The sequence below is a fragment of the Artemia sp. Qi Xiang Cuo genome, chromosome 8 (assembly GCF_049724085.1).
Source record: "Artemia sp. Qi Xiang Cuo chromosome 8, ASM4972408v1, whole genome shotgun sequence".
Classification (NCBI taxonomy): domain Eukaryota; kingdom Metazoa; phylum Arthropoda; class Branchiopoda; order Anostraca; family Artemiidae; genus Artemia; species Artemia sp. Qi Xiang Cuo.
Window position 1 is genome coordinate 42398020 of NC_142801.1, and position 16420 is coordinate 42414439.

Consider the following 16420-nt stretch of genomic DNA (forward strand, 5'->3'; position numbering starts at 1 on the left):
AAAAGGGCTCATTCGATTGGAAATCGAAAGGCCTAGTACTTTTTTTAATAGTTGAAAGGTATTGGAAGGCTTGAAATTCTTATATCAAAGATTAATTTGGGGGTAATTTACGATTTTTTTCGTTGTTTAGACCAGTGTATTTCGTATTGCAGGAGTTGTCGCGGGAACTTCGAAAAGGGCTCATTTGATTGAAAATAGAAAGGGCTGATGCCTTTTTAATAGTTGAAAGTGATTGGAGGGTAACTAATCCCCCTCCCACGCCCCCCCTCCCATTTGTCTTTATGTTTAAAAACTAAATGTTGCCTTAAGATTAAATCAAAATGCACTGTGTTAATGCTAATTCCCAATAAGGCATCTCAGTAGTATCCCAAGAAGGACTGAGGGTATTATGTTCAAACATTCGGGGCTACTCCTGCTCTTAAAATTTAACCAAGTAAAAATAGCGTAAGTTTATCCAAGCTATCAAAGAAAATAAGCATATATTTTTGCGAATTGCATCAAATTTCCTATTTCAGGTGGACTAAAGGAGGTATGAAACGAAATTAAACACTACTATTTTTGTCCAGATTTTTAAAAGGGTGTATGTTGTTAAAAATTGCTGAAAATTTTTCTCCAGCATAAAAATAGCAGACCAAACTATACAGTCTTAAAAAACGAAAAGGTTTAAAGTATTATTTTCTTTTTCCCAGAAAAGACAATGTCAATATAAAACGAACAGAAATTAATTAAAAAAAACTTTTTCCAGAAAATAAGTTTTTCTAAGAAAAGTAAAGAACTCCATTAAACAAAAAATGAGCAAAAATAAAATCAAATAATCTACGAAGCATGGAACTACCGCAAATCAGCAATGATAAATAAATGAAACCCAAAAAGAACAGAAATTACAATAAATAACCGAGTCAAACTCAAAACGAGCAGAAATTAACATAAGTTGGGCTCAAAACCCCTATGCCTTCCTAAGGCCAGAACATAATTTGCACTTTACTGAAAAAATATACAAATGAATGTGCTTTGTCAGTTTAATATACATATACTGATATTTAGTAATCAAAATGTTTATATTATTTGATTTATTAAAGTTATAAAAGAAAGAACATTTATTGTTTTTTCAGTAAAGTGTAAATTTGGTTCTGACCTTGGGAAGGCATAGGGGTTTTTAATGTTGATTTCTGCTCGTTTTGAGTTTGACACGGTTATTTATTGTAATTTCTGTTCGTTTTGGGTTTCATTTATTTATCATTGCTGATTTGCGGAAGTTTCAAGCTTCGTAGATTATTTGATTTTATTTTTGCTCATTTTTTGTTTAGTGGAGTTCTATACTTTTCTTTGAAAAACTTATTTTGTGGAAAAAGTTTTTTTAATTAATCAAGAATAGAGTAGAACTTGCCTTCATTCGGTGTGAAATCAGTTGTGCAGGATTATGTCCTATCCCCGTTATATGGACTAATTAGAATGAATTTGTTCTAAGGAACACGGTAAAGACTAGAAACGAACTTAGTATCAAATTAAAAGTTAGAACTCTCCTAAATCTAGTTTGCAGAGGATTTGAACGTCTTAGGTAAAACTGATAACGAAGTGAATGGATTATTGGTGGTTTTGAGAGTTTATGGTGAAAAACAGGTTTGGAAAATAGTGTCAACATAACCATTTCACCTACACTAGGAATAAATAAGGGCGAAGAGGTGATGTTAGGTAATGATAAAATCAACCAAGTTGATAGCTTTACTTGTCGTGATAAAATTATTAGTACAGATGGCGGATGAATTAAAGATGTAAAAAGTTTAGTATGGCTTCAAAATTTGGGTGAATTGAAAGCGTGAGGGATATTAATTACTTTTTTTTTTGAAATGAGTTGTCTAAGGATAGTTTCAGGTACTCATGTGACCATATATCAGACAGTAAACTCTACGAAATATATGGTTCTATGTCAATTTCTAGAGCTATTATAAAAAAAAAAGTTAAGATGACTTAAACAGATTGCCAAAGATTTTTCTTTTTCGCCATCCATTTGGGGCCAAATAAAGTGCATGTTGTCCCAGCATGAAGTAAAGGGAGGTCATAAGAAAGAATTTAAAGACAATAGGAACTGCATGGTGGGGAGAAGGTAAGCAGTGAAGTTTTTAATACTTTAAGGTGCAGGAGGAGTTTGCACAGCTTGTTTTTACCTCAGGTGGCTTAGTGCTGAAACGTCAGTTCTTAGCAGTAGTAGCTGTAATTTCTTCTTTTCTTCTGAAATTATACAAACTTATTTATACCAATAAATTCTAAAGGACTGTTTTCTTCTTCTTCGTCTTCTTGACAGGGTTAGTTTGGAGATGCTTTCACGTAATCTTAATACCGAAATCCAATTCTCAGTCGTGTAGTGTGTTACTGTAGCTTATATTATCCAGCTGAAATCAATCCCACTGTGCCACTACAGGACCCAAGAACTATTGATCAGCGCTGAATAATAAAAAAGAAAATAATTCTGCCTTCGTTCAAAAGTTGATTTTCTTGGCCAAGGCTAACTTCGAAATGTCGCTAATTAGAAAGGAGCAAAGGGAAAGCTCCAATTTATTTAGCGACGACGTCAGGTAACCGCTACACATCTCAAGGAGTTTTCTATTTTAGTCCAACTTCGATTTGAAAGTGATGCATGCCTGCTTGCACACTAGAGCAGAGCTATCCCATTGGAAACACATTACTCGATAGAACGAAAGCTTGGATGCATAACTTTAGGTGGTCCTCTCCGACAAAGATCATAAAACTCTACTTAAACTCACACACTGTAGGCTCTGACTCAATTACTAGTGAAAACTAGCTTTCCAAAATGTATTGTCATATTCATCAATCCCGCCCGAGGTCTACACTTTCTCTACCAAACCGTACAGATTACACCCCTACCACTTACTAGCAACAAGCTTAAATCGATGGAAAAGGGAAAAAAAGCAACAAAGAAACAGGCAGAACTAAAGTGTTGTCCCTGCAAAATAATTAGCAACTGGAGATCGGTATAGCTAAAATTGCAACTTCCTTCAAACCAGGCTCAGTGAAGACCGGCTTGTTATAGCTTAATAAATTAGTATATCGGAGGTAGTGCTTTAGCAGAATATAATTTTTTATTTCTAGGTCACGCCCCCCCCCGCTCCATAAAGTTCCAAAAAGGCCAAAAATATATTTTCTTTATCGAATTGAAACATATATCTTAAAGTCCATGGGCTAGGGGGAGTAAACAGCAGAAGGAAAAATAGAAAAAGTATTGCCCCCTCCCTAACTTCAAGGATAAACCAAGCAAACTTTTTTCTCTTGTCACTTTTTACAGAAAGGGTGGTTGTAGAAACTTGAGATGGAACTCCTTCAATTGGGAATTAAAAGTTCTAGTACACTCTTCAAGGGTCAAACGTGATTGAAGGGTGGCCAGCCTCTCTCCAGTGCTTCTTCATGCTGTTCGATCCTCAGTTACTGTCATGATATTGCGTCAAAATTTTGAGATTATCGTTTTGCCACGAAAAGCTGAAAGGTCTAATAAGTATGTTTTCGGGGTTGACATCACATTCAAAGCCACTGGGACAATGATCCTTAACTATGTAAACTACGCCTTGTTGACAGATAGGTTTAAGTAGAAATCAAACAGTTCATGGTAACGAACTGTAAGTAAGGAGCGACCCGGCTCAATGGTAACCGAAACTCTAGAAAACGGTATTTTGATACAAATAGATACATCAAAAGATCACATTTTAATGCTGATTTCAAATATATAAGTTTCATCAAGTTTAATCCTACCCATCAAAAGTTAGGCGCCTGAGAAAATTTGGCTGATTTTCGAAAAAAGGGGGAAAGACCCCCTAAAAGTTATAGAACCTTAATGAAAATCACACCATCATATTCCGCGTATCAGAGAACCCTACTGTAGAGGTTTCAAGCTCCCATCTACAAAAATGTGGAATTTTGCATTTCTTGCCAAAAGAAAGATCACGGGTGCGTGATTATTTGTTGTTTTTTTTTCCCAGGGTTGTTCGTATCAACCCAGTTGTCCTAGAATACCATAGGAGGGCTCATTTGAATGAAAATTAAGAGTTATATAGCCCTTTTTAAGTAACCAAAAAAAATGGAGGGAATATATGCCTCCTCCCGCACTCATTTTTTTCCCGAAGTCACCTGATCAAAATTTTGAAATAGCCATTTTTTTCAGCATGCTCGAAAATGTTATAAGTATGTCTTTTAGGATGGCTTAATCCCCCAAAGTTCCTAGGGGGAGGGCTGAAAGTTATGAAATTTACCCAATGTTAACATATAGTATTGGTTATTTGGAAGTATACAGACGTTTTCAGGGGAGATTTTTCCTGGTCGTGGGGGGGGGGGGTGAGTCAGGGGTTATGTGGGAGGATCTTTTCATGAAGGAAGTTTTCATGGGGGAAGGGACATTGCTATGAAGGGGACGCCGGACTTCCCAGCATTATTTAAAAAAATATCATAAATTTAATAAAAAAACATGTATTTCAACTGGAACAGCAGCAACATCGAAACTTTAAACGAACAGAAAATATTACATATATAATTGGGTTCAACCCGTAGTCAATGCCTCGCTCTTTAAGCCAAAGATTTTTTAGTACTTTCATAAGAGCTATTTATTCTAATTAACGGTCTTTGTGATTAAGCGGTCATTTTTTAAGAATTGGAGCAAAATTTAGACTTTAACTTCAAAAACAAGTTATTGAGTAGGGGGTAACTCCTCTAATAAACGTATTAAAAATATATAAACATAGAATTTCGTTACGCAAGTAAATTCGTAAGCTGCGTACATTTATTACTAATAAAAACATTCGTAAATAAAATTCAACAAGTTTCGAGAAAGAAATTTAACTAAATAAAAGTAAATTGACATGAAAATTTGTCCCCTCCTGTCCCCTCCTCAACGCCTAGCTCTTTACGCTAAAGTTTGACTCTGTCTCACAACTTTATTTTTTTAAACAATAAAAAACTTTAGCGTAAAGAGCGAGGCGTTGAGGAGGGGACAGTCTCTTTCATATACAGAATAATTTCTGTTCGTTTTAAGTGTTAATGTCGCTCCTTACTTTCAGTTTAAAAAACTTGTTTTTTTTATTTAATTTTTCTCTTTAAAGAACGTCACTGCTATTCAAGAATAAAAATGTCATTTATTGGATGGTGTTTTTTAATTAATTTAGATTAAGATCCGCCTTATCCGCTTTTTACTGGGTTCGGAATAATGCTAGCTAATCATAGTTGTAGCGCTATGGCCTAAAAAAAAAGAATAAAATAGGCACTATAGATATGAATAACTAGATATGACGTTTTCTATATCTAGTTCGCCATATTTGATGACTTCTAGCACTTCTAGGGAGTATTAATCGTTACTACCGTGAAAATTGAAATTCACTTAAAAGGGGCACCAGATAGGGTAATTTCCTTCCAATGTATTTTAAGGCTTCACGTCAGCTCTCAATTTGCAGACTCTGTCTCAAGAACAAGCAACTATCATCTTATTTGGCCCCATGCAAAAATTATACTGGAGAAAATCTTCTTTTTTTATTTGATTAAAAAGTCAGGCTGTGAAGACATTTCAGTTAAAGTTAAAGAACCAAGGGAACCTCAACTAGAAGCAATTCTGGTTGCATTGATTATTTACGCCCTTACGTTTTTTTCTGTCGTTCAGGAATGAATATCAATATGCTTTAAACTCTCACATTTAATTAACTAGCAGCTTTTAGCAATTTTGGTACATATAAAGGTATGAATAAATATGTCAGAATAAGCTGGTAAAAAATTTAGATCTGTTTGGGTATGCTTACATACCATCAGCTAAGGATTAGAACGACAATAGATGTATTCCTTGAAAATTCCCTTTTATTCCTTGTTTTTTCATAAAGCATTAGAAAATACACTTATAGAGCTCTATAAAACTAAGATCTTTAGGTAGGGAACTTTGAAAACAAGTTTCAATAATGGGATAAAATACTAATCTGTCTATTTTGTAGAATCATGGAACTCTTACACGAATCACAGAAAGCTTCAACAGTGTTATCGAAGGTGGCTGCAGAGAAAAATGCATGGGTATTCTCAACTGTGGGCATGTATGTTCTAGAATTTGCCATATTCAGGATCGGAATCATCAGGAAACACGATGCATGGAAGAATGTAACAAGCATCTCTGCCCTTTTCAACACAAGTGCAAAAAAAGATGCTATGAGGTCTGTGGGAGTTGCAAGGTCACTGTTGAAAAAACTCTTATTTGTGGTCATAAAGCGTCCTTGCCTTGTTCTGAAAACGACCTGAAATATAAGTGCTTGGAAATGATTAACAAGGTGTTGCCCAACTGTGGGCATACTGCTAATATGCCATGTAGTACTAATCCTGAAACTTACATTTGCAATAGTTCTTGCAAGTTTCGACTGGATTGTGGTCATTCATGTACTCGGAAATGCCACAAAAATGTAAGTGAATTCTCTTTTAGCTATTTCTTTGAATGTTCTTCAAAGAGTGGGGAAAACTTACCTGGAGAGAACATTTTTATTGGTTTTAGGATTTTAATCTGAAGAAAGTATGAATTCCAACTATCAAGCTTTAGTCAGTGATCCAGGGATCGTTATCTTTCAAGGGGTGGTTCACATTCGCTGCAGTTGGTTGGAGGATGGATTCCAGGGTAATCGGGGGCGCTGATAATGAATATCGGGATGCACAAGTTCGCACTCGTGTAGAACATGGTCATTTTAGCCTATAAAGTCAAATTTGTCCTATAAAGATGTCCTACCGCTCTTGATTTTTTTACAAGGTAAAACATACTGAAAACTTTATAAACTTGACATATTATAAATCCTAAGAACAAGTAATTTGACCTGTTATTTTTAGTTTTTCCCCACAACCATTATTTTTTTTAGTTGGCCCCTATTTAATTTTGAAGACAAGGTTTTTTAATATACTTTTTCTTAGTTTCTTCGGTTTTTTTTTTTGACATTTTTGCCTGCATAAGTGTATTTTTTATGCTTATTCTGATCATCATTACGAGTCAAATCCTGTGCCTCTTTTCCAAAAAATCTTAATTCTTGAATAACTATTAATTTTTTCTAAATAACGTCATAGCTTTCAGAAATTAGCCTACAATGACCAGGTTTTTTAATTTTTTTTTAGCTGTTAAACAAAAATGAAAAATGCACATCATTTACATTCAAACTGCATATCATTTGAACCGTCACAATGTCTTTTACACGTTATTATTAAAAAGAAGTCGAGTCGAGACTTGAATATGCAAGAATATATAAACGTTTGAACAAGAAAATTTCTCCCCCAAAAAAGAAACACAACCTCTCACCAAACAATAACCATCAAACACAACCATCTCACCAAACAATAGATCGCTCTTTTCTGAATCAAATCATATGTTTATACTCACAATACAACTAATAAAAAACAACAGATGCCTCGTTCTGTGATCGCATGCGCGAGTTTGGTATATTTTTTTATGCTTTATTTGAATTCTGCTCGTCATTACGTGTCAAACCACGTGCCTCTTTTCCAAAAAATCTTAATTCTTGAGCAAATATTTTTTTTTTTTTTCTGTAGTATTAGATACCATCTGGCTTACATAGGCTCATATACGAGCCTCAAGGTGGCGAAGCCGTGTGAACTTGTGGTGCAGTGTTGGCTAAGGCTGATTTAAGATACTATTTTCTTTAATTCCCAGCATAGTAGGGACCAATGATTCTATCGGTTAGATCGTGTCAACGGCCACTGATGTAGTAGACGGTAACTGTCATGATCAGCTGAAAGTAAGGTTTAGACGACTGAATTAGCAGTTTCATATCAAAACAAATAAAAAATCAAATATTTAAAACTGGACATGAAACGGTGGCTGAAATCTCTTTTTCTTCTTCATTGTCGTCTTCGGACTCGTTCTGATACACATCGGAAAGTAGGCATTTTTGGGGGGTCATCTCAACACTTGCATGCGCTGTCACAGAAGCCTGTTTTGGAACATTTGCAGCACGAGCCGCACTTCATCTTGTCACAGTCATAGGCAGCGCGATAGCGCTGCCTAAGTAAAGAACGATGTGGGCACAATGTTTTTTTCCTACATACCCGGGCACTTCGTATCGACGGAGTTGTCGTAGAAACTTCGAAAAGGGCTCATTCAATTGGAAATTGGAGTGGCTAATGCCCTTTTTAATAGTCGAAAGTGATTTGGGGGCAACTAGCCCCCCCCCCCCCCACGCACACCATTCCCCCAAACACATCCAATCAAAATTTTAAGATAGCCATTTTGTTGAGCGTAGTTGATTTGCCAATAGAAAATATCTTTTCAAGGAAGAAACTCTCCCAAAACCATCAGGCAAAGGGTTTTAAGTTATGCCCTGACCGTATATGAGGTTTTCATAGAAGGTGTTGTCGTAGAAACTTCAAAAAATGCTTGCTCTATTGTAAATATAATGGGCTAGTAACTTTTTCAATAGTCCAAAGTGATTGGAGGGCAACTAGCCCCCCCCCCTCACGCCCATCATTCCCCCAAACACATCCAATCAAAAGTTTGAGACATCCATTTTGTTCAGCGTAGTCGATTTCCTCATAAAAAATATGTTTTTGAGGAGGACAATCCCCCACAACCCTCAGGGCGAGCGTTTTAAGTTATGCCCTGGGGGCATATAAGGTTTTTATAGAAGGCGTTGTCGTATAAACTTCAAAAAATACTGATTCGATTGGAAATTCAAAGGGATAGTGCCCTTTATAATAGTCGAAAGTGATTGGAGGTTAACTAGCCCCCCCCCCCCACGCCCATCATTCCCCCAAACACATCCAATTAAAAATTTTAGATAGCCATTTTGTTCAGCGTAGTTGATTTCGAGATAGAGAATTTGTTTTTTAGGAGGAAACTCCCTCACAAACCTCGGGGCAAGGGTTTTAAGTTATGTCCTGAGGGCATATCAGAACGATGTTGGCACAATGTATCATTTATTTTTATTTTTTTCCTTTAGAGCTGGGCACTTCGTATCGAAGAAGTAGTCGTAGAAACTTCGAAAAGGGCTCATTCAAGGAAATTGAAGTGGCTTGTGCCCTTTTTAATAGTCGAAAGTGATTGGAAGGCAACTAACACCCCTTCCACGCCCACCTTTTCCCGAAACACATCAAATCAAATTTTTAGATAGCCATTTTGTTCAGTGTAGTTGATTTCCAGATAGAAAATGTGTTTTTGAGGAGGATTCCCCCCCACAGCCTTCAGGGCAAGAGTTGTAAGTTTTGCCCTGGGGGCAAATAAGGTTTTTGTAGAAGGCGTTGTCGTAGAAACTTTGTCGTAGAGAAGGCGTTGTCGTAGAAAAAGGCTCATTTGATTGGAAATTCAAAGGGCTAGTGCCCTTTTTAATAGTCGAAAGTGATTGGAGGGCAAATAGACCCACCACGCCGATCATTCCCCCAAACACATCCAATCAAAATTTTGAGATAGCCATTTTATTCAACGTGGTTTTAAGTTCTGTAAATTAGGTCTTTGAGTATGACAACCCCATCACAGCCCTCAGGACACGGGTTGTAAGTTATGCCCTTGGGGCATATAAAGTTTTTATAGAACGCGTTGTAGAAACTTCAAAAGGGGCTCATTCGATTAGAAATCGAAATGGTTAGTGCCCTTTATAATAGTCGAAAGTAATTGGAAGGCAACTAACACCCCTTCCATGCCCACCATTTCCCCGCACTCCCCTCACAGTCATCAGGACAAGGGTTATAAGTTATGCCCTGGGGGCATATAAGTTTTTATTGAAAGCTTTGTCGTAGAAACTTGAAAAAGGGCTGATTCGATTGGAAATTCAAAGGTCTAGTGCCCTGTTTGATAGTCGAAAGTGATTTGAGGGCAACTAGCCCCCCTATCTCGCCCACCTTTTCCCTACCATCTTTTCGCACCTTTTCCCACCTTTTACACCTAGCCATTTTGTTCAGTGTTGTGGATTTCCAGATAGAAATTATGTTTTTGAGGAGGACACTCCCCCACAGCCTACAGGGCAAGGGTTTTAATCTATGCCCTGGGGATATGTATGATTTTTATAGAACGCTTCGTCGTAGAAACTTCAAGAAGACTCATAGACTCATTTATTTATAAACAACTATCGTAGCCGTGGCCGAAGCCCCGACTAAATGGCGCTGTTTAGTACATTACATAAAACTGGTCACTGGCGGTTTAAATAACTGACAAAAAAAGGCACGAAAGAATTGCTGTGACGGGTTGTTCGACACTTTGGCGGCACTAGTTGATTTTTATGGCGGGTGTTGGCGGTGATAGGTGCAGGTGGGGGAAGCAACGAACGGTGTTTCTGGGACGAAAGAAGGGACTGCCCAAAATTGCACATTAACTGTAAGCGCCTATCACGCAACGTTGGCAGTCGTAAGGTACTAAGGGCAGCCTCATAAGAGTTGTATTTCGGGCCTAGTATCACTTTCACTGCCCGTTTTTGAATGGCTTCCAGATCTTCACTTAGGTATTCAATATTATGAGCCTGAGGGCCCCACACAGGACACGCATATTCAAGGATTGGGCGCACATACGTGACGTAAACCGTCTTCAGCTGACTTTGTAAGAAACCCAGTCGGCGCAAGGTAATTAGCGACTGTAATGCGCAACTACCTTTTTTCACCAGACCGGCGATGTGCGCGCTAAATGAACAGTCGTCACTGAAAGTAACCCCGAGAATCACTGAGGTTGAGGTAGTAGGGTACCAAGGAACCGGGCATGAGAGGTCACGCTTAAGCGGATTAAACCTCATGACTTTTGTTTTATTCATATTAAGCTGGAGGTCATTAATGCTACACGCCTCGAGAAAGGAGTTCCTGATCTCACTGCTGAACTGGGGATACACGTCTGACTTTTCAGCAAGATATTTCAGAAGTAGGGAGAGATCGTCCACGTATTTGAATCTGTCTTCAAACTCGAGGATAATGTAGTAAATTACCGCTAAAAACAAAAGAGCTGCCAGCTTAGTGCCTTGTGGTGCGCCACACGTTAGTTCAGCCCACTCAGAGTTTAAGTCACTAGGGAAGAGAGCATAGACACACTGACAGCGGTTACGCAGGAAGTCAACAACTAAAAGCAAAATATGCTTCCTAGCGCCCATCTTTTTGAGGTTATTTGCTGCTGTATAGTGGCGGATCAAGTCAAAAGCCTTACGATAGTCGACTAAAAGCAGGTCAACGAGGCTACTGCCTTTGTCCAACCACTCGGTAATCAGGTGGTAGAGACGTACTAGATAATGCGTCGTACTACTCCCTTTCAAGCAGCCGTACTGAAACGGATCTAGGGCTGGCTGAACTTGGGCTAGGAGCTCTCTATAAATAAAAGATTCAGTCACTTTAGCCATATTAGGCGTAATAGAAATCGGACGAAGCTGATTGCAGGACTTCGGGTCTTTGACTTTAGGTAAGACGCGGACGTAGGCTTTTTTACAAGCACTCGGGAATTTGTGCTCCTTGAACGACTGATTGATCACTGATGAGAGTGGTTTTGCTAAAAACATAGAATATTCTCTTAAAAGTTTAACTGGCAATTCTCCTGGGTAAGAAGCACAGTTGCTTTTTAACTTTTGAAGTTCTTTATACACCGCGAACTCTGATACTTCAACGATTGTATCTTCAGAGACGTCAGCAATGAGGGCTTCGATTTCGGCTTCAGTGAAGGACGGGTGAGTAGTACAGATTGAAGTGAAAAAGGCGTTCACTTCGGCTGATTTTATCAGCGTTTTGTCGTCTTTCTGTATCTTAATTTCACTGGTGGTACGTTTACCGGTAAGACGCTTGACTTCAGAGTGCCACCTACGGGGCTCACCTTGAAGGAGAGGCGAGACTTTGTCATGAACGTACCTTTTCTGCGCTGCTCGTAACAGTTTAACAATGCGGTTACGAAGTTTGTTTGCTTGAACAATATCCCCACTGCGATGTAACTGGCAGCGAGTTAAGATAAGCTTCATTAGATCGGGTGTTACCCAAGGTTTGTCAGTATCACTAACAGTTATTTTTTTCTCAGGGAAATGTTCGTGATATTTACATGACAGCAAAGAGTTGAAAGTATCAACTTTCTGGTCGATATCTGTCATAGAGCAAATCTCATCAAAGTCAAACGTCCCAATCCACTGTCCAAAGGAACGAATTGCCTCTTTAGTCATAGGTCGAGTGGTAATTTTTACTTTCCGTGGTGCTGGAAGGCCAACTTTGGCCTTCCAAAGAAGTGTGTTATGGTCAGAGTTATGCAACGGACCGAGAGAGAAGGGTACTTCGTAATAATCGGGAATGTTCGTGAAAATAAGATCTAATATACTACCACTGACGTGAGTAGGGATTGAGACAACTTGCTTAAGGTCAAGCATGCTGGAGACCCATGCCTTATTAGTCTGATTGAAATCACCAGCGATTACAAAAGCAGGCGCTGCGTGTCTGCGGCGTAGGTCATCAGTGCAGTTTTGGATATACTGGATCAGTTCTTTTCTGTTCTTTGCACTTTCGGGGTAGTAAACTGCAGCTACAACCAAGCACGAATATCGCTTTGATAGGCGCTTTGGTTTGCATTCGACCCAAATTACTTCATGGCATGATTCACTGGGCTGACTTAGTAATTTACAAGGTAAGTCTTCCCGAAAGTACAGTCCGACCCCACCGCCTCGTCGGTTAATCCCTCGGTCGCGTCTCGTATTAAAAAAACACTTGTACCCCTTGATATGCCCGGTTTCATCGTTAATATCCCAACATTCTGTGATAACAGCAATGGGGGAACTCGTCTGTTTGAGAACTACTTCAAGTTCGTCGGTTTTATTGTTTAGTGATCGGGCATTACATACTAGGATATTGGGAAGTCTGCACTTCGACAAGAAAAACTCAGGTGTTAGGGGGTGGGGTACTTGACAGTGACGATACTGGGTCAGCGTACCACGGACGAAGCGAAGGAGGGATTTCACTAGGAGGGATGCAGTTAACTACTGTCAGAATACGTTCCCTTGCTGTACTGAGAGACCTCGCTCTGTTGTTAGAAACGAGAACAGGGATAGCACAATTTTTATTTCTTTGGCCTCCTCTTTTCCCTCTGTGGCTACGCTTGGATCGCTGTTGACTTGGATTGACATCTGGCGGCTTTCTCAACAGTCGAAAGAGCCTTAAGTTAATGAAAATAAATGGCGCCACTGTCAGACGAGATGAATTCAGTTCGTATAAATCAGCTTTTCCGTACTTTAATGCCATCGTTATTGCACTAATGGAAACTATGACAGTCAAATTTTCGATTATTCATACCACCACAGCAGAAAAGAAACCATGAGAAAATTCACAAATAAAGCTATACTTGTACGACGCTCATGCTGCTATTTGAGCGCTCTGGAACGCCATCTCCAATTAAACTCCAAATTACAAAATAGATGGCGCCACTGTCAGCGAGATGAATTCAGTTCGTATAAGTCAGCTTTTCAGTTCTTTAATACCATCATTAGTGCACTAATGGAAACTAGGAAAGTCAAATTTTCGATTACTTACACCATCACAGCAGAAAAACCACGAGAAAATTCACAAATCAAGCTATAATTGGACGACGCTCAGGCTGCTACTTGAGCGCTCTAAACGCCATCTATCCATCTATCCAAAAGGGCTCATTCGATTGGAAATTTAAATGGCTAGTGCCTTTTTTAATAGTCGAAAGTGATTGGAGGGCAAATAACACCCCTTTCACGCCCACCATTTCCCCAAACACATCCAATCAAAATTGTTAGACAGACGTTTTGTTCCACGTAATTGAAAGTTCTGGAAATTATATCTTTGAGCAGGACACTCCCCCCACAATCTTCAGGGCAAGGGTTTTAAGTTATGCCCTAGGAGCATACAAGGTTTTTGTTGAAACCTTCGTCGTAGAAACTTGAAAAAGGACTCATTCGATTGGAAATTCAAAGGGCTATTGCCCTTTTTAATAGTCAAAATCTATTTGAGGGCAACTAACCCCCTTGTCACGCCAGCCTTTTACACAAACACATTAAATTAAAATTTTTAGGTAGCTATTTTGTTCAGTGTTGTCGAAGTTCTTGGAAATACGGTGTTTAAGGGTGAAAGACCATCCCCACCCACAACCCTAAAGGACCGGGTTAAAGATTAAGACCTAGGGGCATGTAAGGATTTTATAGAAAGCGATGTTGTAAAAACAACAAAAAGGGCTCATTCAATTGAAAATTTAAAGGCCTAGTGCTCTTTTAATAGTCGAAAGTGATTGAAGGGCAACAAAAGCCCCCTCTCACGCCCACCATTTCCCCAAAAACATCTAATCACAATTTTTAGACATCCATTTTGTTCAACTTTGTCGAAAGTTCTGGAAATTAGGCCTTTTAGGATGATAACTCCATCAGAGCCCTCAGTGCAAGGGTTGTAAGTTATACCCTGGGGGCATATAAGGTTTTATATAGAAAGTTGTTATAGAAATTTCAAAAGGGGCTCATTTGATTGGAAATTGAAATTGCCCTTTTTAATAGTCGAAAGTGAGTGGAGAGTAATTAACCCCCCTCTCACGCCCACCATTTCCCCAAACACATTCAATCCAAGTTTAGAGATAGCCATTTTGTTCAACGTAGTTGAAAGTTCTGGAACTGTGGCTGATTTGAGCCACCCTCTCCCTTTTCTGAACGATAGCGAGCCTTGGATCACTGACTAATTGCTGAATTCGATTTATCTCAGCCAAATAACAATAAAATATGCTATCTTTTGATCCTGTTTGACACAGCTGTACTTAAATATTCGTATTCTTTTGCAAACATATTTGACGGATATCCCTGGTTGATTTTTATTGAAGATCTTTGAAATTATATACTCTTTATTCATGGTTGCAAAGTTAAATTTGTAATTATGTCTTTGGGTTTTAATGTTGGATGATTTTTCAAAATTTCTAGATAGCCATTTTGTTTCACGCAGTTTTAAGTTCAGGAAATTATACCGTTGAGCAGGACACTCCCCCCACAGTCTTCAGGGCAAGGGTTATAAGTTATGCCCTGGGGGCATATAAGGTTTTTGTTGAAATCTTTGTCGTAGAAACTTGAAAAAGGGCTCATTCGATTGGAAATTCAAAGGGCTATTGCCCTTTTTTAATGGTCGAAAGTGATTTGAGGGCAACTAACCCCCCTCTCACGCCCACCTTTTCCCCAAACACAACAAATCAAATTTTTTTAGATAGCTATTTTATTCAACGTAGTTGAAAGTTTTGGAAATTAGGTCTTTAAGGATTACAACCCATCCCCCCCCCCCCACAACCCTCAGGGCAAGGGTTGTAAGTTATGCCCTGGGATATTCCCCGAAGCCACGCCACGCCGACATGACGGCGGCGAATGTGTGATTTAGCATCGGCGGCGGCGATGCTAAATCACAAATTTTTTTGGCGGCGCGCCGCCGATTTCTGACCGGCGGCGCGCCTCGGCGCGCCGATTTTTCTGATTAAAAATAATAATAAAAATTCCACTTCACCAAGCACGTTCAACCTCAACTTGATTTTAGTAAGGATTTTTAAATGGTTGGCTAAAAACATACAAGAACAATATGACAAAACAGGAATTTGTTGGGCCATGCGGAAAGTGTTTATGTTCACCGTCGATCAGACCAAGTAGAATCCTCATTTTTAGCCACTATACCCAGAAAAACCTATGTTGGGTTTATGTTTAACATTGCATTGTTCCTATAAAATCCTGTGTCTAGTCATTTTCTTCTTGTTAATGATTTCGGCTAATGTGTGAATAACTTTCAAAGTTTGAGGTTCAAACATCTCCTGTTCATCAAATACATACGAAAAGGAAGTGAAAAAAACAAATAACAACATCGAAAAAACATTGCATACAAGTCAGATACCATGGCTTAACAACACCAACTAATTTATATCAGCGGTTACATCACTTCAGTAACAACTGATGTAACAAAAGTGGGGTTGTTCGCTCTGCCTGGAGCCATTGAGCATGATAAATACATGAAACCCAAAACGAACAGAAATTACAATAAATAACCGAGTCAAACTCAAAACGAGCAAAAATTAACATAGGTCGGGCTCAAAACCCATATGCATTCCCAAGGCCAGAGCATAATTTGCACTTTATTCAAAAAATATAAATGTTTTTACTTTTATAACTTTAATAAATCAAATAATATTAACATTTTGATTACTCGAAAGTGAAAGTCGAAAGTGATTGAAGGGCAACTAACCCCCTCTCAAGCCCACCATTTCCCCAAACACATCCGATCAAAATTTTGAAATATCAATTTGATTCAACATAGTCGAAAGTTCTGAAAATTGGGTCTTTTAGGATGATAACCCCATCAGAGCCCTCAGTGCAAGGGTTGTAAGTTATGCCCTGGAGGCATATAAGGTTTAAGTAGAAAGTTGTTGTAGAAATTTCAAAAGAGGCTCATTTGATTGGAAATTGAAATTGCTCTTTTTAATAGTCGAAAG

At 38.6% G+C, this 16420-nt stretch overlaps 1 protein-coding gene across 1 annotated transcript in view; it reads left to right on the forward strand.

Moving 5' to 3' along the window:
- LOC148949426 (NFX1-type zinc finger-containing protein 1-like) overlaps window positions 1-16420 on the forward strand; it is a 292710-nt gene that overhangs the window by 212229 nt on the left and 64061 nt on the right. Inside the window, exon 14 of the mRNA XM_089093454.1 lies at window positions 5976-6431. Within this exon, the coding sequence (XP_088949580.1) occupies window positions 5976-6431 (456 nt within the window). The remainder of the gene's footprint in view (window positions 1-5975; window positions 6432-16420) is intronic.